Source organism: Vanacampus margaritifer, chromosome 4, assembly GCF_051991255.1.
Source record: "Vanacampus margaritifer isolate UIUO_Vmar chromosome 4, RoL_Vmar_1.0, whole genome shotgun sequence".
Classification (NCBI taxonomy): domain Eukaryota; kingdom Metazoa; phylum Chordata; class Actinopteri; order Syngnathiformes; family Syngnathidae; genus Vanacampus; species Vanacampus margaritifer.
The window spans coordinates 28,053,151-28,076,855 of record NC_135435.1 but is presented as its reverse complement, the minus strand read 5'-3'; the positions used below and the strand labels follow the sequence as shown (position 1 = coordinate 28,076,855).

Here is a 23,705-nt window from a genome sequence, read left to right as displayed (position 1 = left end):
GGCGGCTGGAAACGCGTGAACCTGAACTTCATAGCGATGAACATCTATTACTATTCTCATCCCCTCATCATTCAATGTCTCCAGTGACCTTTTTGTGCTTCTCTGTCTGGGTGATTTGTCCCCGCTCCCTCTCGGCAGCACAAAACTAACTTACTACTTTATTCTAGCCGATTGAGCACTCAACCAAAGGGTCTGGCCTTTATCACCCTTTTGTTCTCCCTTCTCTACATTTCTTTTTCAAGGGACTCTTTTTCTTTTCTTCCAACCTTCTTCATGTTTTCTTTTTAGCTTGCTCTGCAAGTATGTGTCATGTGATTTCCTAAACGGGGCAAAATTTGGGACATTATTTTATGCTGTAACAATGCATATTGCCAATAAAACGTATACATTTTATATATGTAGCAAAACTAGAACCCACCAATTCAGCTTTGAAGCCGTCTTGACGTTAACAGCACACGATGAGTTTTCTAATAGTCAAATTTGAAGAATTTCCTATTCTGTTTAATACCAGCTGCTCTTAATGAGCCCTTCTCACATCTCCGCAATCATAAATTCCCGTCTAAACGTATATGTGAGCCCCATCTTCCGAGTCTCCCAACTCTCCAAGTGGATCACACATCCACTTAGAAATACACAAACACACAAGCAAATCTCGTCTCCTCACTACATTCCCCAGCCACCACACGGGAAAAGGTGGGGAAACATAATTACCATCAAAGAAATCTCCAACACAACTGGGAATTTGCTCTGCTTTTCATTGCTAGCATAATACATCTTACTAAGCGTAAGAACTGTGATACACCTTGACTTTTTTTTTTTTTAATTCCCTAATAAACTGTAAGATTTATGAGGAAAAAAAAACAGTAGCGCAATATACAATACAAGGAGAAGTGTGTTTTGTTGTTCTACTTAAAATAATAAAAATCGTCTAAAAAAAGTTAAATGTATTATTTTCGTGTTATTTGTGATTCACGTTGCTTTTATATTTTTATATTGTTGTAATGAGGATTTAGGATTTATTTTTCTACACAAAACATTTGTTTGAACAAATTGCTTCAACATTGTAAGTATTGTATTGATAATTTTGCCCAAATTGATTTTACTTTACATTATAAGTCTTACAAATGTATAAATATTCAGTGCACACGTAAATATTTTCATAAAAATGCGGTAGTAGCAAACACACTTAAAAAGCACTTAATTTCCAAATGTTTTTTGTTGGGACAGAGATGTGAACATCATAAATCATTCATAATGTAAAAAAACAAAAAAACAAATAACATTTCGTGTGTGTAAAAGAAAACAAAAGCAATACGTGCACTTGCTCATTTTCTCCATTTGGAGCGGTGAAAACCTAAACATATGTGTGTTCATTTAAAAACAATTCTGAGAGATGATTTACATTTGCATGCATGATCTAACATGGGGTGCGTTCAAACGCGCACACTGACTTCCTCGGCATGTGGTCGGAGACAAAGGTCAAATGTTAACTGATCCAGGGTGTTAGGTCACAAAGGTTAAACTAGACACTTAAGCACAGCAGTTGTGAGGTCACGCAGGATGGGAGGAGATTCATTGTGTGGTCCATGCTTGTTAGGTGTGCGATGTGTCTCAAACCTGTGCCACTACAATGTTTATATATATATAAAATAAATGCATATATGCCAATGAAAAAGGGCATTTAAGCAGCTTAGTACCTAGCCAGTCGTTGAACTTCTTGACCTCAGAGGGCAGGCCCAGCTCCGTGAAGTCGCCCATGTGAAGCAGCACATCGCCGTAGGGCATCTGGATGCCGTCTGTACGCGAGTGTGTGTCTGATACGCACACAAATCTGGTGTGGCCGGCTGGCTTTGGAGTGTCATAGGGAATTGGATCCACCCTGAAAACACACAGAGTTGTGAATGTCCAAGAATGTCACTTAAAAAGGTCCTGTAACAAACCAGTGAGCCAATCTTATCCAATTTTATGCACCTCAATTGTTGTTGTGTGGAATGTGGATGTTTAGCTATATCACCTAAATACAGAAATGATGCCCTCAATAATGTTAATTTTGTCAACAAAAACTAAACAAAAGTAATTTCAGCAACACACATTTTTCACTGGACTAAAGCTAGACTAGACTAGACTAAAACCCTCATTAAGTGGGACTAAATCAGTATGTATTTTCATCGATTTAAGAAGACGAGATGAAAATGTACTTCACTTAATAAAAACTGGACTAAAAAAGTCTTGTCTCTGCTAATCTGTTACTGTAAAACTGTCATTTGGACACACACCCTTTCAAATCTGCAGCTAGTGAGTGCAACATGCTAACTAATGCTAGCTAACTTACTAGCTCATAGCCACATTAGCCACTTGTTGATATACTGTAATTGTGTGTGAAGTTGTTTTTCATCAAAAAGATGAGAGAAAATTTCATGTGAAATAGTTTTCGATCCGAAATATTCTGCTGACAAAAAAATATACGGGGGTAAAACAATTGTCCTGACTAAAATAAAGACTAAATCAGTATGCATTTTCATCGATTTAAGAAGACGAGATGAAAATGTACTTCACTTAATAAAAACTGGACTAAAAAAGTCTTGTCTCTGCTAATCTGTTACTGTAAAACTGTCATTTGGACACACACCCTTTCAAATCTGCAGCTAGTGAGTGCAACATGCTAACTAATGCTGGCTAACTTACTAGCTCATAGCCACATTAGCCACTTGTTGATATACTGCAATTGTGTGTGAAGTTGTTTTTCATCAAAAAGATGAGAAAAAATTTAATGTGAAATAGTTTTCGATCCGAAATATTCTGCTGACAAAAAAATATACGGGGGTAAAACAATTGTCCTGACTAAAATAAAGACTAAAATGCTGGATTTATACTCGACTAAAAATGGACTAAATCTAATCGTGATGAGGTTGACTAACTATGATAAAAACTAACACGCGTGATTGAAACTGGACTAAAACTGAGACTAAATTTAAAAATGGCGGATAAAATTAACATTAGCCCAAAGTTGTATTTAGTACTATCATTTGCCATTTTTATCATCTGTAGACTTTTACAAAAAATACACATATTTGAAAAAAGAGGCATCGGTATAAATAGCAAGAAGCTTAAAGGATTTGGTGTACAACACATATGACTCACTACATGGACTACGGAATAATAGATGCGGCCGAGCAAAAAGACATCTGAAAGAAAGGTGGCTTTACAACAGCGAAAAATGTGTAATTTGCCCTGGAAGACAAGCAACCATTGCGTTGATTGGCGCACAAAAGGAGGGCAACGGCTGCTTTGTGGTAGGACGGCTAAAGTGCTGGTGCATTAATGTCCTTTCGATCCATTTACTAAGAAAAAAAAACACTTAGCCTGAAGTGTGCCTGGAAAAAAATGCTTTTATTCAGATTTTTTTGTTCAATGCGGGCACATCCTTTAAAAAAGAAGCGAGAAAAAAAAATTTTTTCCCCGCCTTTTTAAATGGAAAGAAAATCACAGTGAGTGTAATTGACGTCTCCAATGTGCAATGCTCCCGCACTCTTGCCACTAGACCATTATTTCATTAGGAGGGATGTCACTCTGTTGACAACATCAGACACATAATCAACGCTGCAGTCGTCAAGCTGACAAGCGAACGTGTGCGCATACGGGCAGTTAACATGCATGTGAGCACAAAACATGGCATGGAAATTGGCGACGGAGGATGATGAAATCAAAAGGCTGGAGTAGATGTGATTAGCAGAGATGGAAAGCAAACACCGCTACACAAAAGCATTTTTTTTTTTTTGCAGGAAAAAGGCGACGGCATTTCTAAGGGTCTAATCAGAGATCCTGTTTTGTGTGGAGCGGAATACGACATGTTGAAGGGCATCACAAATTGCCTAGAATCTGTTGTTGTTCTGTTTTTCAGCTGAACAGTCATCTGCTAGGTCATGTTAATAGTAGTGCAACAGAGGACAAACTGGCCTCCGTCTGCAGTGCTGTAGACGCCATCTGTGGATCATATTTTGTGTTTATATGCATAAACCGCATCGCTAGCACTTGATTTAAAATGTTAAAAATCTTTGGGAAAAAAAAATCACATTTTATTTTACAATACAGAAGTGTTCGTTGAATGCGCACAGGAAACTGGTGGGGTTCAGTGCCTTCAACAAGGTTAAGAACTACTGCTTTACAATGTTACTGGCTTACGGCTGGTCTTATCTACAGGTAGTCCCAAAAAATAACTGAACTAAATATGTTCAATTTAAGATAAGGTTATACTAATTCAGTGGGGGGGAAAAACTGTGAGGGGAAAAAAATTATATGTACAGTGGTACCTCAGAGTTTGAACATAATTCGTTCCTGTGAAGTGTTCAAAGTCCTAATTGTTCAACATCCGAAACATTTTTTCCCATAGGAAATAATGTAAATGCAATTAATCCGTTCCCGAGCTCCAAACACATATTTTATTTTCTATTTATGTTTTTTACATTCACACCCTGTACAGTATTCAAACAATAAAAAATACCTTACCTTTTCTGTTGTGGTGTGATGGCACCAGTGGATGATAAATTCTATGTTAATGCTTGCTTTAATTCAGTGCTGAGTGTATTTTACATTGGGCATATTCTTAGACTACTATGCGGTCTTTGAGTGGGTCAGACACGTTGTTGAACAGCTAAAGGGGGGGGTCCTCGTGCCAGTATTTACAGAAGTAGTCACGGTAGTTACAACGGCACGATAATTTCCTTTCTAATTCCACTGTAGTTCGTAGCACTGTATGTTATTATTTGCCGCCACTGGCATTATGGTCTTTCTTTGTGCCCATGGCGAAGTAAATTGTCGTGGGAAAATCAAAACGCACTCGCGAGTATGGAGCACCTCCTGGAGTATTCACGATCTGACTGGAAATGAGCAGTGCATCGTCTCAACTACCGCAACGTGAGCATTCGTCATTGCTCGGCTTCAATCGGCTACCCGTTTTTAAGGTACATTCGTCTTAGCTTGCTTTGCTTGGGTGTTCAAACTCCCGAGGCATTTTTTACACAGATTTTTTGGTTGAAGTCCGATTTGTACGAGTTCCGAGACGTTCAAACTCCGAGGTTCCACTGTATTGTAAAACTGTTGCATGTAGAAATTGGCTAATCTGTTTGTTGCTCCCCCCCCCCTTCCTCTTTTTTTCTGTTATCTTCTGGTATAATCCGGTATAGTGGAATTCAAAGGGTTTTAATCTACAGATTAGCATTAGCATTAGTATCTTGTACACACCGTTTAGTAACCCGAACTAACACACACACACACACACACTCTACAGTTTCGCTACGTCCTGGCCATTATAACACCTTGGTGAAGTCAACTACTGTGTTCGATATTGAATATACGGTCCCAGAACGCGAAAAGCATGAAAAAGGGGAATTCAAAGGTAATGATATTTTTACTTGACTTTGCACAGTAAATTAAGTGGGTGTACTCTAGAATACACACTTAAATACATGCCAAGCCAGCAGAGCCAGCAAATCGTATTGGAGTGTTAGCTGCTGATTAGATGCGGCACTCTGTGGTGCTTGAACGTCATGCAGTTTTACAGGATTCAACAGTGCTGTCATGGAAGAAAGCTAAATGCAGAAAAGCATGGGATGACGAAACCCCCACATAGTGTATGCATCCATTTATGTGCAAAGAAAAACAACCTGCGAGGAAAAATAGCCATATTTCCTCTTTCCTTTGATAAATAACCCATTTTGAGAATGTAAGTAAATACCAAGCAGCCCCTATCAATTAAAGCAGGTCTGAGCCAAGAAAGCGCCATTTTAGTGTTGCACAGGCTTCACAGCCACACAAAGGGAGGGATCGAATACTTTGCAATACTGCAAAAATCCAGAGGTTTATAATGCAGACCAAACGTCTGGTCGATTATAAACTGATGTCTTGCGGCTCTCGAGCACCAGGTAAAAGAATATTACCCTGTGAAAGACGGGAGTACTGTATGTTTGCATGCCGGTTTGCGTTAACATGTCTCAACCTCAGCATGGCATCAGAGAAAAGCTTGCAAAGGGGAAAGAGGAGAGGGAGGAGAAATGCAAATTCTTTCGAGGAGGGCAGTAGCACACTCTTTAATCCAGCATGACATTGGAGCTGACAAAAACCCAGAAAGGTCTGCGGCTCCACAAATGCCGACACAATGAAGAAATGTTTGGGAGCCTTCATCAATGAAACGTTCGAGAGCCCACATATCCTCACTTCGAGTAAAAACATTGCAATGAAAATTGGCTGATACTCAAAACAAAATTTGTTACGATTATGAAAAACGTGAATTAATTATCATGCTAAATCCATGCTAGTTTTTTTTTGTTCCCACAAAATTTGCATTAGTATTAGTAGCTGCATACAATTTAAGATGAAAATTGTGTGAATATGTGTATATAATTAGTAGTTTAATTAACTTTCATTATTATTAATTAACTTTCATCGTTAACTCAATCACTCCCAGCCATTTTCACTGAAGCAACCCCCTTCGCTCCTGGCTGTTTTACTAGATTTTGACTGATTTTGCAAGGCCGACAGAACATTGTGTTCAAAACAAAATTTGTTACGATTATGAAAAACATGAATTAATTATCATGCTAAATCCATGCTAGTTTTTTTTGTTCCCACAAAATTTGCATTAGTATTAGTAGCTGCATACAATTTAAGATGAAAATTGTGTGAATATGTGTATATAATGAGTAGTTTAATTAACTTTCATTATTATTAATTAACTTTCATCGTTAACACAATCACTCACAGCCATTTTCACTGAAGCAACCCCCTTTGCTCCTGGCTGTTTTACTAGATTTTGACTGATTTTGCAAGGCCGACAGAACATTGTGTTCTATTGTTATAAAAACGTGGAAACCTACCAAAAGAAAGTTTAGAGTCTCTTCTTTCATCAGGAAAAAAAGTATATATCTGTTTCCGTTCTACAGCAAATAGCAGTAGAATATAGCGGAGTTTCATCGTTATTCGAAAATCTGTTTAAAATACTGGGTAAAATCGTTTTTTTGCAACATGGCCCTGGTTGATCTCTTATACTCTGCGACCTCTTCAGGTCAGAGGCTGCATCAAAACCTTCTGTATGCGAACATTTAAAAAAAAAAAAAACGTATAAATATGTTTTTGGGACAAGGCAATATTTGAAATAGAACGTTTTTGGGAGTAAATGAGTTATAAATAGGAAGCAGTAATTAATATGACAACAATTATTAAGCCTGGCAAGCCAAGGGGTGCATCATTTTAAACTAAACTTTCAACTAAATCATTGAAAAGTGAAAATAACTGAAAAGGACTGAACTGAAAAGACCATTGTTTTGGTTCCATATATCAGCCAGTAGTACAGGCAGAGAAACCCACGGAAAGGGAGGTTGGGAGTAGCGCTTTCCACTGTCTGTAGGGGGATATTTAATTTGACTGAGCACACTTGGCTCCCTGGCCTTTAGAAAAACACACAAGCAAACAAGGTCAAAGTTGAGCGTGAGCTCGCTCCTTAAAATGTGACATTAAACTGGCAGCAGATAAGGAGGTCACCGTCTCTGTCGCTCTCTCTGAATCGCTGAGCTCAATGTAGAAGCCACATAAGCACTATGATTGATTGCGCTGCTTTGCCATGCGCAAGTTTTGCTGATCAGCCTCCAGAGTCTTCATGCAGCTCTGGCTAGACACTGGCCGCTTGCTCACTGACTCTATATTGCGCATATGTGTTTAAGCTACAACTTCCAGGTCATGTGGGGAAAAAAAGGAGCTCAAGATTGTCTAAAAAGAAGAACCTGCCCCAATCCACAGCCAGTCCATCCTTCCAACTCGAGCATCTGCCATCCACTGCTATGAGATTTGATCTTCGCACGCTCAGTCTCCTCATGCTAATGGAGTCATCCTTCTAATGATTTCTCATCAATAAGCTAACCAGACCCCTAAAACCTCTGAGGTCAAAGGGGGGGGATGTGAAAATATACTGCTAATCAACTAAAGCTGATCCTTTCATGCATGATAAATAGGATCAAGGCTTGTACACTGACCGGTTCACAGGCCATCACAGAAACAAAGCATGGAGTGACATGAATATGGAGTTTGGCATCTTTTAACACGGGCAATCTTACAAACCTGTTACTGTTGCGGGGAATGACATTTTTAGCAACCGATTGACTAAATGTGAGATGCAGGTTATACGAATTAAAATGCTGAAAATATTGTATGGCCTGAAATAACAAGAATTTATTGATAGTTGTGTTCAATACAGTAGGGGGGTTAAAAAAACGTGAATCTTAAAATCCTTAGTAAATAATTTTATTTACATAAATTGGGAAAACTTTAAACCCCAAATCAAAACATGAAGAAAAAATTATTATTTTTTTGATTACAGCAAAACTATCTATATGGGGTTATTTAAATAACGCATGAACAAAAAAAATCTTTAAGATGTCTAGCATTCCTGTGAATCACTAAATTCATTTTTAATTGTATAACCACTGTTTCTGGGAACGGTTTCATATCTGTGTTGCATGTTGTTGACCAACGTCTTGCACCTGTGATCAGATACAAAGGATGATTTGACAACATGCCACAATTCTTCCGTAGTTCTTGGTTTTGTTTCATCGACATTTTGTGAAATCACCTTGCAGGTTTTCTATAAGATTATAATCAAATTATTTGTTTTCATCATTATATAATATCGAAATGTTTCGAAGAAAATATCAAAATATGCATTATGAAGATATTTGTCAAATTTTTTAACTACGAGATGAATGGTCAATAAGTTATGGCCAATTTGCCATGGAGACATTTTAGTCAAGGGAGGGATTTCCGTTTTTCAAAATGAAAATGCTTCTATGTGCAATGGTGTAGGAGGAGAAGTGATTAAAATTTCAGAGGTGGGGGAGAAAGAGGATGTGGAAAAGAAGAGTTAGAAAGATCTTGAAAGATGTAAAGTCCAACCTAAAAAGGACAACTGGGTAAAAGTGTTTGTCCTCAAAAGCACAATAAATTACATACAGTACATATAGTATACACAGCGGACCCCCATTATTCGCTGGGGATAGGGACCGGGCCTGCCCCCGAATAGCAAAAATTTATGTATAATTGATGCCCAGTGAAATGCATAAAAAGAAGAGGGGGGAAAAAAACTCCCCCCAAAAATTAAAAAAAAAACACTGATAAAATGTTAATAAGCGTTTTTGATGAAAAAACAGGGGTTACGCCCCCAAAAAACAATACAGACGCTCCCCTACTTACGAACATTCGAGTTACGAACAACGGTACATACGAACATGTCTGCGCGCATGCGCGCATGTCAAAAAAATGTTCGGAAAGAGATGCTGTAAGTTAGATTTTGTATCGCGCACCTTTTTCCGAGTACTGTAGTGCTTCTTTCCGCCGCTAATACCGACGCTTGGCGCTGTGAGAGCTCACCCAGCATTGGAGGCTCAGCAACGTGTCGAGGAGGAGGAAGAAGAAGAAGAAACGCCTGTCGCTCATAGATAAAGCCATCGCACTCTTCTAGCAGCAAGACCCAAATATTGAACGTTGCACAAAGGTTGCAAATCAATTGAATGATGCCATACAGTGCTACCGCATCATTTATGATGAAAAAAAGAAGAAAACTGTGCAATCGTCGTTAGATCGCTTGTTTCGGCCAGTTTCTAGTCAATCCTCCAAGGAAGATACTCATCAACCCTCATCTTCTTCTCCGCGACCCTCAACTTCTTCCTACATTGAAGTTACGGAGGAGGAAGTAACTTTTGATGCCCATTCCAGCGACGACGAAGAACCTCTCATGATATAAAATCCTCCTCTTCCTCCTCCTCCATCAAATCCTTAAGCATCGAGTACATATTCCAAAAGTAAGTTAAACTTCATTTTATTTATCTTATTACGTACATCTACATACTGTGTGTGTCTCTCGCTCTCTCTCTCTCTAACATACGTAGTACAGTACTGTACGTATTCTCTTTAAACATCAATTATAATACAAAATATAGCACTGAAGCAACCTACGAACAAATTCACCTTACGAACGATCGCTCGGAACGTAACTCGTTCGTAAGTTGGGGAGCGTCTGTATCGGTAAAAAATAAATAAATAAATAAATATCTTAAAAAAAAATACATATGACTTTAGACTTTCTTTATCACTTGTTCAGTGGAATCATCAAATCCCAATGTTTCCCATAACCCCTGCATCAGTTCCCATCCCCCTCCAACAGACTCAAACATGCCGCTCACTCATCCACGGTGCAATACCATTTCTCAGAGAGAAGCACAGAGCGCGCCTCTCTTATCTTCTGCGTTTCAGCTGTCGGAGCTAATTCAATAAACTTCAGAGGAACAAAATGAACACAGGAATAACGGATAGGGGATGGCACAAGGGAACAGAAAGCGCCAAAGGTGGCGGACGAGAACAAGCAAAACAAGAAAACTGCGCCGGAGGAGTGAAAAGTAGATGCAGGCCAGGTTGATTCCAAAAAATGGCTCCGTACACACACAAGCAAATTACAAAAATCTTCTGATGTTTTAAGGAGAATATGATGCCATTCCGCCTTGAGGCCGCCGTCCTATTCTTCATTTGTTCAGCCGGCATGAGTTGCCCACATGCCTCCCCGTTATTCCTGCTATTATGAACAAGTGTAGCACACAAAGCGCCCCATGTTGGTAAATCGGCACTAGGAAAACCTTCCGGCGCTACGTTGGGAAATAAATTGCTTCTGCTAATGCTCCTTTCATTACGGCACAGGCCTTAATTGTGCTGCTGACACTCTGAGTGGCTGCAGGGCTGATGGGAGGAATGTTGTGAAGACAAGCATGACGTGAATGCTACGGCTGAGCACCGAGGAATAGACGAGCACCAAGAAAATAGTGACAAAAGAGAATAACAAAGCTATAAAATATGATCTGAAACGAATATTAATAAAATGACAGCGATAAAGCATGTTTCACATTTTAGCTAGTTGGCAAAACCTTTCTTACATGCTATACAAAAAGTGTGGCACAACATGACATTATGAGAAAGTATGACCTCCCTACAAAGCTAATTAAATAAAAAGGAAAATTAGTCAGGCTCCACATACAGTAATGACAAAGTCTTGCATTTCTTTTATTTTTGGTTATGGGCAAGCTGTCAAAAGGACGGTCTTTGGGGAAAAGACATCCCAACTTTGTGAACGTTACATTACAATATGGTGCTAAATAGGATTCATGAGACCAGTAGTGGGTTTCATTAAATAGTAAATGGTACTCCATTTATATAGCACGTTTCCACCTTACAAGGCCCTCCAAGCGCTTTACATTCGGCTACTCCTTCACCTACTGATGACGCAGCATCAAGAGCAACTGGTGGCTCAGTATCTGTCACGGCATGGGATCGAACCCACAAACTCGCCGCCCCCAAAATTGAGAAACTCATTTGCGCCCAAAAACATATAAATGCGTTCTATTTTAAATATTACCACGCTCCCAAAGACATATTTATACGTTGTTTTGTTTTTTTATATGCTAGAGCATAGGGAAGGCTTTGATGCAGCCTCTGAACTGAAGAGAACGCTTGAAACAATGGTAGTTATTAGAAAAACGGCCAGCAGGTGGCAGCAGGGTATAGGAAATCAACCAGGGCCATGTTGCAAAAAGCTCTTTCCCCTTCTGGATATTCACAGATTTGTGAAGAATGATGAAACTTAGCTATCTTCTAATGGTAATTGCTGCAAAACGGAAATAGATGATTTTTTTTTTCCTGATGAAAGAAGAGACTCTAATCTTTCTTTTGGTAGGTTCCATGTTTTTATAGCAATATAACACAATATTCCGTGGGCCTTGCAAAATCAGTCAAAATCCAATTAAACAGCCGGGAGCGAAGGGGGTTGCTTCGGTGAAAATGGCTGCGAGTGAATGAGTTAATGAAACTACTACTACTACATGGCATGTTTGAAATTTTTGTCACACAGCGAGTAGCATGGTGCCTTCCATGCATGACATACCTTACTAATAAACAAGTACAGATGATCAACATTAGAAAACACTTTAAATTGTCATGAAGCCACGTGGGGAAGTTCCTGGCTTGGGCCACATTATTCCATTTCAGTTAAGAGGCGACTTAATCAGGAAATGGTGGCCAGTAATGCTAGGCAAAAGGTTTTTCATTCTCAAAACACAGACCTGTACAATGTCAGCTGTCACTTAACCCCACCCACCACCACCATCTCCAATTCCACAATCATTTTGCGGGGCTACCGAAGCAGGTCAGGTGTGAAGGGGGGGGGGGGGGGTTACTTAATCAAGGGTTCTCTAGTTACAAAAGACCCTCCACACACTATGAGCAGCAACATGCTTGTAAAAAAACACAAAAACTTGATTTTTAAGCGGCATCAAAATTGATCAGTTCCCGCCATGACACTTTCTTACATTGCATGGCGACTCATGTGCATAGCAACACAGCAACTCCAGACAGCCACTTCCAAGGCCCGCTCTGTGCTTCATTAGCAATGGAGAGGAGCACTTAACCATCACCCCACTAGAAAAGCACAAAATGACGACGCTTGCTAAATGTGAAGCTAACAAGAGGACACAGCCTACCTCTGGCCATTTTATTTTGCACTGTATTGACAGTCAAGAATGTAAAAATTATACTGAAAACATCGCTTTTACATTAGAAAGTTATGAATTAAGCAATTCAACTTGTATTAAATCGTTGGCGTTGGGCCAAAACCTTGCACCTCTAAAATGGTCACTTTTCAGGAGACAGCACGGGCATAAGCCACATGTCCGTTTTGCGCTTTTTCAGTAAATTCGCAAAAAAAAAAAAAAAAATCGAAACAATTGGATGGAAACCTTGAACACTCCAAATTGTCCATAGGTGTGATTGTGAGTATGTTTGTTCGTCTCTGTGTGCCCTGCGATTGGCTGGCAACCAGTTCAGGGTGTACCCCGCCTACTGCCTGAAGCCAGCTGGGATAGGCTCCAGCACTCCCGCGACCCTTGTGAGGAAAAAGCGGTCAAGAAAATGGATGGATGGAAACCTGACTAATGACATCCACACGTGTGGAATAGAAGTATGAAATTTACCAAATTGTGACTTCTGACATTTTGGGATATGTGAAATAGGTATACTAAATTAGGACTAATGTTGGCCAGAATCGTGAATTTGCAATTACAGTATAAATACAAAAACAGGTGTATTCAAGGATCTTCTCGAAAAGTAGTAGCCAAAGGTCCGTTTGTCACTTTTTTTCAAACGCGCATGCGGAAGACCATCCTACCAGCTCTCTTGCTCATCCGGGGGGAACGCTTACACTGTAAAAATGGCGGTGATATTTACTTGAAAAAGTCTAGTAAAAGTTGAAGTAGTTGAACTAAAAAATGTACTAGATTTTTTTCAAATAAATTCCTTTTTTTCTTCTGGAGAGCTCAGTATTGTTCATTCGGTAATTTTACCGATTTGACATGTCATCATCATCATCATTCTCCTTTTTTAATTTTTTTTAAATTTTTTATAGATATATATTTTTTTTGTATTTTTTATTTTTTTGTATGTGGGTGAAAATGTGTATGTGCGTGCGTTCGTGCATTCATTAGTTCACCTAAAACCTATAAAAAAATAATAATAATCCCATACCGTTTCCCTAAACCGAACACTTCCAGCCAGAGTCGTGAGGCCGTCAGGAAACCCGAGAAAGGACCAAAGAAAGGATTTTTTCAAGTAAATTCCGTCGGGAACGTGCAGGCTCATCTTCATCAGTCTCACTTGATAGACGGAGGTCCTGTTGCGGCTCTCGGCCGTTGTCAAAGTATGCGGCGAGATCGGTCGAGCTACAACGATGAATAGCTGAATCGGAAGCGCAGTGGCTACATGCTACAAATGAGCATGCACGAGTCATTACGGCAGATAGATTGACGGGATCGAGAAACAATCGTTACGACGATCCACCCGGAAGACGCAGCGACATCCTTGAACGCACCTTTTAATAAAACTAAAAACGAGCCTTGATGTTTTATAAACGTCTGCTGAGACGACCGGTACAAAGGACAGAGAATAAAATGTTACTTTTTTAAAAAAAAATAAAAAATCTTCAGCCTTCAAGTTAACGCAAGTTAAGCGATACTTGGCTGTCAAATTCCTCAGACGGCTATAATAATTCATGCACAGAAATCTAAAGATGACACTGCATTTGTTTTGCCTAAAATAATTGATGCAAGGTGCACTCCTGTTCTCAATGACGCAACCATTTGGAGTCGGATCCCATTTGGGACGCAGAGCGGAAGCATCAAAAGCATGGTATGAAATATATGATGACATTATTTCCATTTTTCTTTGCCAGAGGGCACAAGAAAGATGAGATGTAAAGATAACCCAGTAGTGAAAATAACTTTCCCACAGCAGAGTTTGTTCAAGAGCGATCATTTTACTGCAATCGCAAAGGATGGAAAGTGCAAAATTAAATTGGTTCAAACCTATTTACAGGAAGAGTCGGACCCGAGTGCCGTGGTATTAACAATGACACGTTTAATACAGTGCACATTTCTTATCAGAGGCAGCCATGCAGAGTAGCAGAATATTTCCATTAGAAAAATGATTCAGGCGACTGTTCAAGCGAAAACTCTTTTCAGCCCTTTTAGGTTCATTGTAAAATGTGCATGGAATCAAGTTAACATAATCCATTCATTGTAAACGTGTGGAATGCGAACACATATTCACCCACATACAAAAAAAAATATATATATATATATATTAAAAAAAAAAATTAAAAAAGGAGAGTAATGATGATGACATGTCAAATGGGTAAAATCTCCAGAAAAAAGAAAAAAAAAAAGTAAACGTGTGGAATGCGAACACATATTCACCCACATACAAAAAATAAATAAAAATACAAAAAATATATATATATTTATATATATATATATATATATATATATATATATATATATAAAAATTTAAAAAAAGGAGAGTAATGATGATAACATGTCAAATCGGTAAAATTACCAAATGAACAATACTGAGCTCTCCAGAAAAAAAAAAAAAAAAAGTAAACGTGTGGAATGCGAACACATATTCACCCACATACAAAAAAAAAAAAATAATACAAAAATATATATATATATATATATATATATATATATATATATATAAAATTTAAAAAAGGAGAGCAATGATGATGACATGTCAAATCGGTAAAATTACCGAATGAACAATACTGCGCTCTCCAGAAAAAAAAAAAAAAAGTCAACGTGTGGAATGCGAACACATATTCACCCACATACAAAAAAATAATAATAATACAAAAAAATATATATATATATATATATATATATATATATATATATATTAAAAAAAAAAAAAAAGGAGAGCAATGATGATGACATGTCAAATCGGTAAAATTACCGAATGAACAATACTGAGCTCTCCAGAAAAAAAAAAAAAAAAAGTAAACGTGTGGAATGCGAAGACATATTCACCCACATACAAAAAAAATAATAAAAATACAAAAAATATATATATATATATATATAAAAAAATAAAAAAGGAGAGCAATGATGATGACATGTCAAATGGGTAAAATTACCGAATGAACAATACTGAGCTCTCCAGAAAAAGAAAAGAAAAAATAAACGTGTGGAATGCGAATACAGTCGTGTATCCTGACCTGTAGGTGCAGCCTTATACTAATATTATATTAAGAAAAAAGTATTTACCAAAACAGTCCTACCAATGCATTGCTCGGATGATACCGGAGTTAGGAAGGAATCCAGCCATGCATCCTGGTATAGTGCGTGTTTGTTGACATGCAAATATTGTAATAAGCTGACCAGTGCAGATAAACTTGTGTTGGTATTGTTTGAATACGAATGCTGATTGAATCAATGCAACGCACCACACACTGCCTATAAGATTTCTGCAGCGTCTGTTACTTTTGTTTTAAAAGAGCACAAATTGTCTTCTTAATCACTTAAAGGGAGACCATTTTGCCATTTTTGCCTTTTCGTTGTCTTTTTCTCACCCATTGTCAGTAGATAATCGCAAAGCGAGTCAGGATCGTTCCATTAGTTAAACAATCGGGCAAATCGAAAATGAAAGGTAGACATGTCTAACTGGGTCAAGAACATAGTAACTGGACATTATTAGACCTGAGAAAATGTACATGTAAAGTTGACACTCAGTGGTCACAAAATTAGATACAGCTGCACAATCGAAAATAAAAGCTGTGCCACAAAAGTGTGACAGTAAAGTTTTGCCACGACAACAAACAGTTTAATTGCTTGTAAATAAATAGCTGAGTCTCTGGAGGACCTGTCCAATCATCACGTGTGAACTTCTGAATTTCTAAAAAGGTGACTGTAAGCAAATTGTATCACATCGAATTGCCCTCCATGCCGAGTTTCTCACCCCAGTCTTTACTTTTCTCACCGTACTCTATTCTTCGCTTCAGAAGTAGAATCTGCTTGTGTGGTTCAAACCCCCAGCTCTGCCCTTGGTCACCATGGTAACAAAAGCTGAACTCAGGATTGCTTGGTGAGCTGCGACTCATTTTCACGAGACAGCACCGCCCCCTCAAAACAGCTACATTACAGGAAGACTTAAAAGTTGCTTTGGGGAGTTTTGTCACTTTTTCACTCACAACTGCCACCTCTGGGCGAAAGCGGAACTGCGCCTCAAATAAACTCTTCGTCTTTTTCTGTTTTCTTGGAGTCTGAGCTCAAATTTGGGTTGTGCTCAAAGCTGGCCTCTTGCTTTATTTTGGGCTTTTTTGTACAAAGGTCATCAGTTTTATGATTAAATATATCAGTTTACAATATTTTACTTTACTAAACTTTAATACTAAGAATCCGAAAAAAGAAAAAAAATCCAACATAAAGTCCATCTCTGCTATTTTTTGTGTCACATGCTTGCCTTTGCTTTTTTTTTTTTTTTGGTGTCTGTTTGTATTTTGGGCTTTCAGTCTGGCCCACATTCTACTGAAATTGGATTGGAAGCCATTAGTGTCCCAACTGGAAGCATATGTTCCAAGTTGTTGAGCATTTCATTTCACGAGACGATGGCGAGGGGGCTGAAGCAAGAAGAAAACACACACGCACACACACACACGCGCAGACACACTCGCACGTTGAGTCTGCACAGAAAAATAAACCAGGCCTGGACTCAGTCTGCCCGCTCACTTCCAGACACAGACAGGCGTCCCACGATGCCGGCCGGGAATGACCGTGAACTTCAGGGTCACATTACAAAGCATTATTGCCACTACTACTGTGACATGCATGTTTTCATATGTAGCTCATAGAGTGATACCTTCTGTATTGAACAAAAGGCACTGCTGTACTCCATCACAAAAATGTAAATACTCCCTCTAGGAAAGGGAGCGCAGGGGGGGGGGGGGGCATACGAGGAGATTGTATTTCAAAAGAGAAGCAACCGGCTCGTGACTCTTGAGTTTCGGTTCTTTTTCCTCTTTTCTTTTAGCCACAACTTTATCCGCAAATACTTTGGATGCACCGAGAGAGGAACCAGTCGGATCATTATCTCTCAAATATAAACAAACCTTTACTTTTCCAGAGCAGTGTGTGTATTCTATAAGCATTTAAACATGGCAGGGAGAAGGGGGGCGGGTGTGTGTGTGTGTGCGTGCGTGCATGATCCTGAGGTTCCCAGTCTGAGTTTTAGGATGACGGCGTAAAACACTGCTGGCTCTGTGGAAGCCAGGAAACAGCCTAATGCATTTATCCAAACACATATCTCGAGAGAGAGGCCCCCTTGCCTCATCACATCCATTTCTAACGGGAAGCTTCACCTTTGCAAAATACAGCAAAAAAAAAAAAAAAACGTCACTAAACATCATCTGAATGGTGCTCGTTTGAGACACATTTCGGAAAAAAAAGTTTAACCGCGTTGAAGTCATTAAAAAAAAAAGGACGCAACAAATAAGCTTGTATTTCCCCCTCATCCACAAAAACAACATTAGCCACACTTTTGCTTTCATTCAAGTCGCCACCATTTTTCTTTGCATCCATTCAAACGTTCGGCCAATTGGTGCCAAACGCTGCCATAAAAAGCCTGAGATGAAACGCACCGCCGCACCATAAAGAAACTGCGACAAAACCTGCCACGTTCAATCGCAAAGGTATGAAACTAAACTCTCGAGGGACATAAATTGTGTGAGCAATTCTCAGACATCCCACCAGAATGTGTCCTGTGCTGTCCGGCACGGTTAGCCTTAATTCAAATGGAGGTATTTGGCCTGATTTATTGCCGCCTGTGCCAGCCATTAAAATGAACTGACATAACATAAACTGCTGGGTGACCTTGTCTCCTTTTCCACATTGGAGGGAGCAACAATCGCTGCCGTGCCGCCAACCTTTCTCACAGCTCACAGGAATTTCCAAAACAATACGGCGGGAGCAGTTTGTGAACACTAGCAACACTGAGCAGAAGGTATTTTTTTTATCCTAAATTTTAACTACCTTCAGCTTGCTATGGTACGTACGGCTTAAATGTCTTGCATGCTTCAAGTTGAACTGTACTAGCTGTCAAAATGAATCAAGAAGTAATCAATGATCAAATTAATCGACAACTTTAATAATCGAGTAATCGTTTGGAGCCATTTTTTAATCTACAAATTGTCCAAATCCTCTGATTTCAGCATATCAAGAGTAATTTCTGTAGTCCTTCATGAAAGAAGTTCTATGTTTAATCAAAATAAGACATTTGCAAACATCATCAATCCCCCCCCCCTTTTTTTTTTTATCACTGTACAAATACGAAGTCACCACCAATGACTGGTTGATAAACAGTAATCAAATGGAAAAAAATGCTTTAGCAATACACTTGAATGCAAAATTAAAATGAATCCGATTAGTCGATGAATCGATTGAATAATCGATAGATTAATCGATTCTAAAAATATTTGAAAGTGGCATCACTATACTGTACTTGTTTAAATGTGAACCCAATATAAAGCTTCTTTGTAAAAAAAAAAAAATAAATACTCATCTGCAACCAATATAGTATTTAACGCCAAATGCACCTTCAAAATATAATGCTTTTCTAATGTAGTTTTTGGTAAAACACTCAAATATTAAAGAAGAGAATCTAGATTTTGGCACTACATTTTGCGTCTTAATTTAGAAAAAAAACTTTTAAAACTCTAAGCAGTTTTTACTGTCACAAAAATGATTGCACCAGACCACAATATCAAAAGTTTAACAAAAGTAGGGCACCTTTCAATGTTTATATTTTCCCCCCAAACTTTAAGTAATATAAATATGACACATTAAGACCAAGTCTTATCTTCAAGATCTTGACAGGTGTGTCACAAAGCACTCACATGTGGACGTGCGGCGGTTGGAAGCGGCTCTGGTTGATGTTGTAGTGCGTGAAGGCCTGTGTCGGGTTGGAGCTGTACTCGTCCACCGTGATGGTCACTTTGCCATGAGCCATCCTTCCGACGTGTGGACATGAGACGCCGTTCGTTCACCGGGATTCAGCAGCGATGCGTGCAGCGGACATCCTTCGGTGCGGCTCACAAAAAAAAGCCCAGGAAGTCACCCGCCGCCGCCGCAGCAGCAGCAGCAGCAAACGCCCGGCTCGCCGACCCACCACTCGGACCGCTGCACGAATAAGAGAAATGACTTTAGCGACATGACACAGGAAGGACAAAATAAAACAAAAGGTATTCTTTACAGTGAAGTTAAACCCCGAACTAATATGTTCTACTTTATATCATATTATATTTTTAGTTTTTGGAACCACAACTGCTTGATAGAAGGTCAAAAGTTCCGTTTTGGAAGTTTGCATCAACCTTTATAAACGCAAAGACTGTCCAAATAAATGCACGTGTGACTAACACACTTTCAAATAATAATAATAATAAAAAATCAGTAAAGAACATTTATCAGTAGCCAACATCTGCCTGTTGACATTTAATAAAGCATAAAGCAACTGTGCCATTTCATGACAACAATAAAATCGAGCAACATCCACACAGACCAGCTGAAACTGCCCCGAGATAACACAAAAATAAAACTTTTGTTTTCCTGTCGTTCTAAAAAAATCATCCTGTTTCATTGAATCCTATTTAGGAAGCCCTCAACAATTCTTGCATAACTGTAACAGTTTTCAAAGAATTTTCAAATAAATTATTAACGCGTATGAAGAAAAGCAGCTAAAAGAAGCGTGTCCGCGCATCATCAGCACTCACTCACCGCGACAGTTGTGTCTGCTTGGACCCTGAGCCTCCCTCCTGTCTGACCTCCCTGACTGCTCGTAAAGTGCCCGCTTCAGGCTTTGACACGTGTTTTATACCACAGTCCCTGATGCATACACATCAGTATTAAAGGGGTTGGGAAAATATAAAAAGAAGATTGCCCTCAATTTACAGTCTGTCATCTTTTTTGGAGGGAAATCAACAGCTGCAGAGTTGATTTAATGGTTGCGTGCAGTTAGTGAATACGTTAAAGCAAACTGCATGCCAATTCCAACAGCAACAAAAAAAACCTGTCCCAAGTCCACAATAAACATTAATGTACGCCGTTAATTCAGAGTCAGCCGAGGATGTGTTTTATGAATTTGGGTTACTATGACTTATGCAAGCTCAGTTCTGGCAAAAGACACATTTTTTTCCCCAGTGGCCATTTCATGCCAATAACAGACTTTTACCCTTCCAGATTGCGTAGTAATAATCAAACCCAAAAACAAAATGTGCAAATTATATATTATTTCTTTATCAACAATCCTGTCTCCATCACTCCTCCGTGGCCTGAAACGTTTCAATTAATGCCAATACAATTAGAGGCACACATCTTATTTTACTTTCTTATTTATAAATGCTAAATAGACCACTTTATGTATATATTTATTTATTTTGCACAGTCAAGCCAAGTAATTGTGCTTGAACGTGCGCGTGCATTCATGCACGTGCGTGCGCGCGCGCCTAGCTGCTCCAACTATCTCTATATTACAATTATATGGCTACTGTAGCAGCGACTAGCCTCTAGCCTAGCGTGCTAAACCTTCTCCGACAGTCCCTTTCTCGATTTGAATTCTGTTGCCTCGCAGCTCCTCACTCAAATCGCTTAGCCGTGACGCCGGTGCGCGCACATTTCGTGTCCGTGAAGTGTGCACCGCAAACCGCATAGGGTTCAACTTTCCGGTTGGAAATCACCCCGGAAAAGCAAAAAAAAAAAAAGGGGGGGGGGGTGACGGCGGATAAATTGACCCTTTCAGTCAGGCACCGCGCGGAACACACTCGCGATGTGTGTGTGTGTGCTATGTGCGGCTACACACGACAGAAAGGTCCGTGTAGTCCACAACTCGGGTCCTGGTCTCCTAAAAAGCAGCCAAAGGAGGTCAGTGGCAAGTCAGCCTCGCGCTAACCTCTTGTTCCGCCGCGGAAATGACAAGCCACCTCAAAACGGCGGCTTTGTAACGCTAACAGCACATTGTGTCGCTCCTCTTCCCTCACTGCCCTTCCTCCCTCTTTCGTTGCTTTCAAAGGCGAGCGGAAAGGATCCGATACCTTCGTCGTGCGGGGTTCTGTGCGTTTTGTGGTGCCAAGCCGGAGGGAGAGCGTCGGGTCGGGGTCGCCCTCTACGCGGCGGAGAGGCAGGGGTCCATGCGGCAGCGGAGAAGAAGAGCAGGCGGGGTAGAGCAAGAGCAAGAGCACGGCGGCGGTCCGGGCTGGCAGAGGTATTGTGCAGGTAGGGCAGAACCTTCGACCCGGTGGGACCTCGGCTGGCTTCTGTGCAAAGAAACCAGACAAGAGAGCGAGGGGGAGGCGGACGAGAGACGCTGACAGACAAGCGGGAGGGGAGAGGGAGTCAGAAGAGAGCAGCCTCCCACCGACGGTGCAGAGTGTAGTGAATCGGAGTTGCCACTGGGGTCAGAGAGCAGGGAGAGCAGAAGCGAGCACAACCCCCAGCCACCTCCCGTGCGCGCGCCCTCACCGGCGGGCACACGCGCGCGGTTGCGCGGGAGGGAGGGAGGGAGGGAGGGAGGGAGGGAGGGAGAGCGTACAGGAGCGAGTCCCGCGCTTCCCTCATGCTGCCTTCATGACAGTCGGAAATCAAAAATACCTGGTAAAAAGATGAAAGATAGATAGATAGTGGGGGTGTGAATTGCCTAGTACCTGGCGATTCATAGGTCACGATTCGATACGATTATACGAATCTATAAATTGACTATTGCGATTTTTTTTTTACACTCAAATTTAGAGAATAATAATCAGTAAACTTGTGCATATACACTGTAAGATTTGTATGAAAATGTATTTATTTATCTGAAAATTCAGGCTTATAAAAGACCCACTGCATTTAACAAACAGGTTTGAACAGCACTGAAATAAAATATTATGGTTTAATGTTCCATTAATATAACATTCTTCCATGCTTAATGTGTGAATCCTAACCCTAAGTAAGACGTTTTGTTGAATATTTCCATTAAAAAAATTATGTTTAAAAATCGATTTATCCGCTTTTTTAATCGATTCGAGAATTGCTCACTGTAATATCGCGATATACTGTATTGCCGAATCGTTTTTTTCTAACATCCCCTAATAGATAGATAGATAGATGGCAAAAGCATACAGACGTATTATAATGTTATGAAGAAACAGTCCCATTGCAAATATTGTTTATGTTACATTAGGTAGACATCAGCACATACAGGCTGAAATCTGATCGGTCATAACATACACATACACTAGAATTAGGGCAGCCAAGAGAAATGCTATGAAATCAAGAGGCTATTAATAAATTAATACAATTCGAACTTTGCTTGTAAATGGGGGTCAGGGTTTCTGATAGTGTTATTTTAGTTTAGGCTTGTACAGAATACTTTGATGGCTCTGACGGTCTACGACTGCTATACAGTGATTGACCTGAGTAGCAAAAAATATGCCCACTCTAAAAACGCTTATAACTGCTTATAGTAAATATACCCCAAACTAACCATCCATCCATTTTTTTATACTGCTTGTTCTTACTAAGGTCTCAGCTGAGCTGGTGCCTATCCTGGGCGAAAGGTTGGTTGCACCCTGGCCTGCAGGTTGTCAGCCTATCTTATCTCGGTCCAACCAATTGCTACATTCCTATCAGTTAGGGGCGTCACATCAAAATCTGGGCCCCCACAATTAATTGTCACAATGCCAGCACTTCTGCATTTAACCCTACTCAGTTAACACAGCAAACAAGCACGCATTCTTGGTGACACACTGAAGCTGTGAGCAGCTTTTCAGTGCCCCAGAAAAAGTTAAGTCTTGCTCAAGGGCACCTCAGCCGTGACATTGTGGATACCCAGGAGGAGAAGGGACATTCCCTCCCCCAACCCATATCGCTGTGCCAGTCAGGGAAATCAAACCTGGGGCACTTTGGTCTCAGACCACATTACCACTCCACATAGCTGCCAATAGAGATATAGATCATGCAAATCAGCTGTGAAAGAGAGCAGTGGCTTGAGGACAAAAAACTGTTTGAATATGTGGTGTTTTTGGTGCACGTGTTCTCTTGCACCTCCAGTGGGACTGCGCTAGTTCAGTTTCTTAAAAAAATTATTTTAGTGCATCACATATTTTTTTTTTTGGGGGGGGGGATGCTCTTGCCCCTGTGTGGTTTGAATCTTGACAAGGGGTGTTTAAATGTGATAGGCCTCCTCAAGGTTGTAAAACTTTATGACATGGCTTATTAAGCAGGCTATTGATTTTTATCGCATCTAATCTTGTGCAGTATTCAATT

The 23,705-nt window shown here is 39.8% G+C and overlaps 2 protein-coding genes across 6 annotated transcripts in view; one reads left to right on the top strand and one right to left on the bottom strand.

Moving 5' to 3' along the window:
• mpped2a (metallophosphoesterase domain containing 2a) overlaps window positions 1–21,643 on the bottom strand; it is a 59,252-nt gene extending 37,609 nt beyond the window's left edge. Inside the window, exons 1-3 of one of the 3 annotated variants that reach the window (XM_077564200.1) lie at window positions 21,494–21,643; window positions 19,304–19,586; window positions 1,698–1,879 (exon numbers count right to left, since the gene is read on the bottom strand). In XM_077564200.1, coding sequence (XP_077420326.1) covers window positions 1,698–1,879; window positions 19,304–19,416 — 295 coding nt within the window. In that variant the 5' untranslated portion in view covers window positions 19,417–19,586; window positions 21,494–21,643. Of the gene's footprint in view, window positions 1–1,697; window positions 1,880–19,303; window positions 19,587–20,180; window positions 21,176–21,351 lie in introns of those variants that run through there. The other 2 variants (XM_077564201.1, XM_077564202.1) reach the window with 2 other exon arrangements.
• Window positions 21,179–23,705, top strand: part of LOC144050692 (uncharacterized) — a 52,601-nt gene continuing 50,074 nt past the window's right edge. For all 3 annotated transcript variants that reach the window (XM_077564205.1, XM_077564203.1, XM_077564204.1), the window contains exons 1-2: window positions 21,179–21,323; window positions 21,472–21,674. In XM_077564205.1, the coding sequence (XP_077420331.1) occupies window positions 21,229–21,323; window positions 21,472–21,674 (298 nt within the window). In that variant the 5' untranslated portion in view covers window positions 21,179–21,228. The remainder of the gene's footprint in view (window positions 21,324–21,471; window positions 21,675–23,705) is intronic.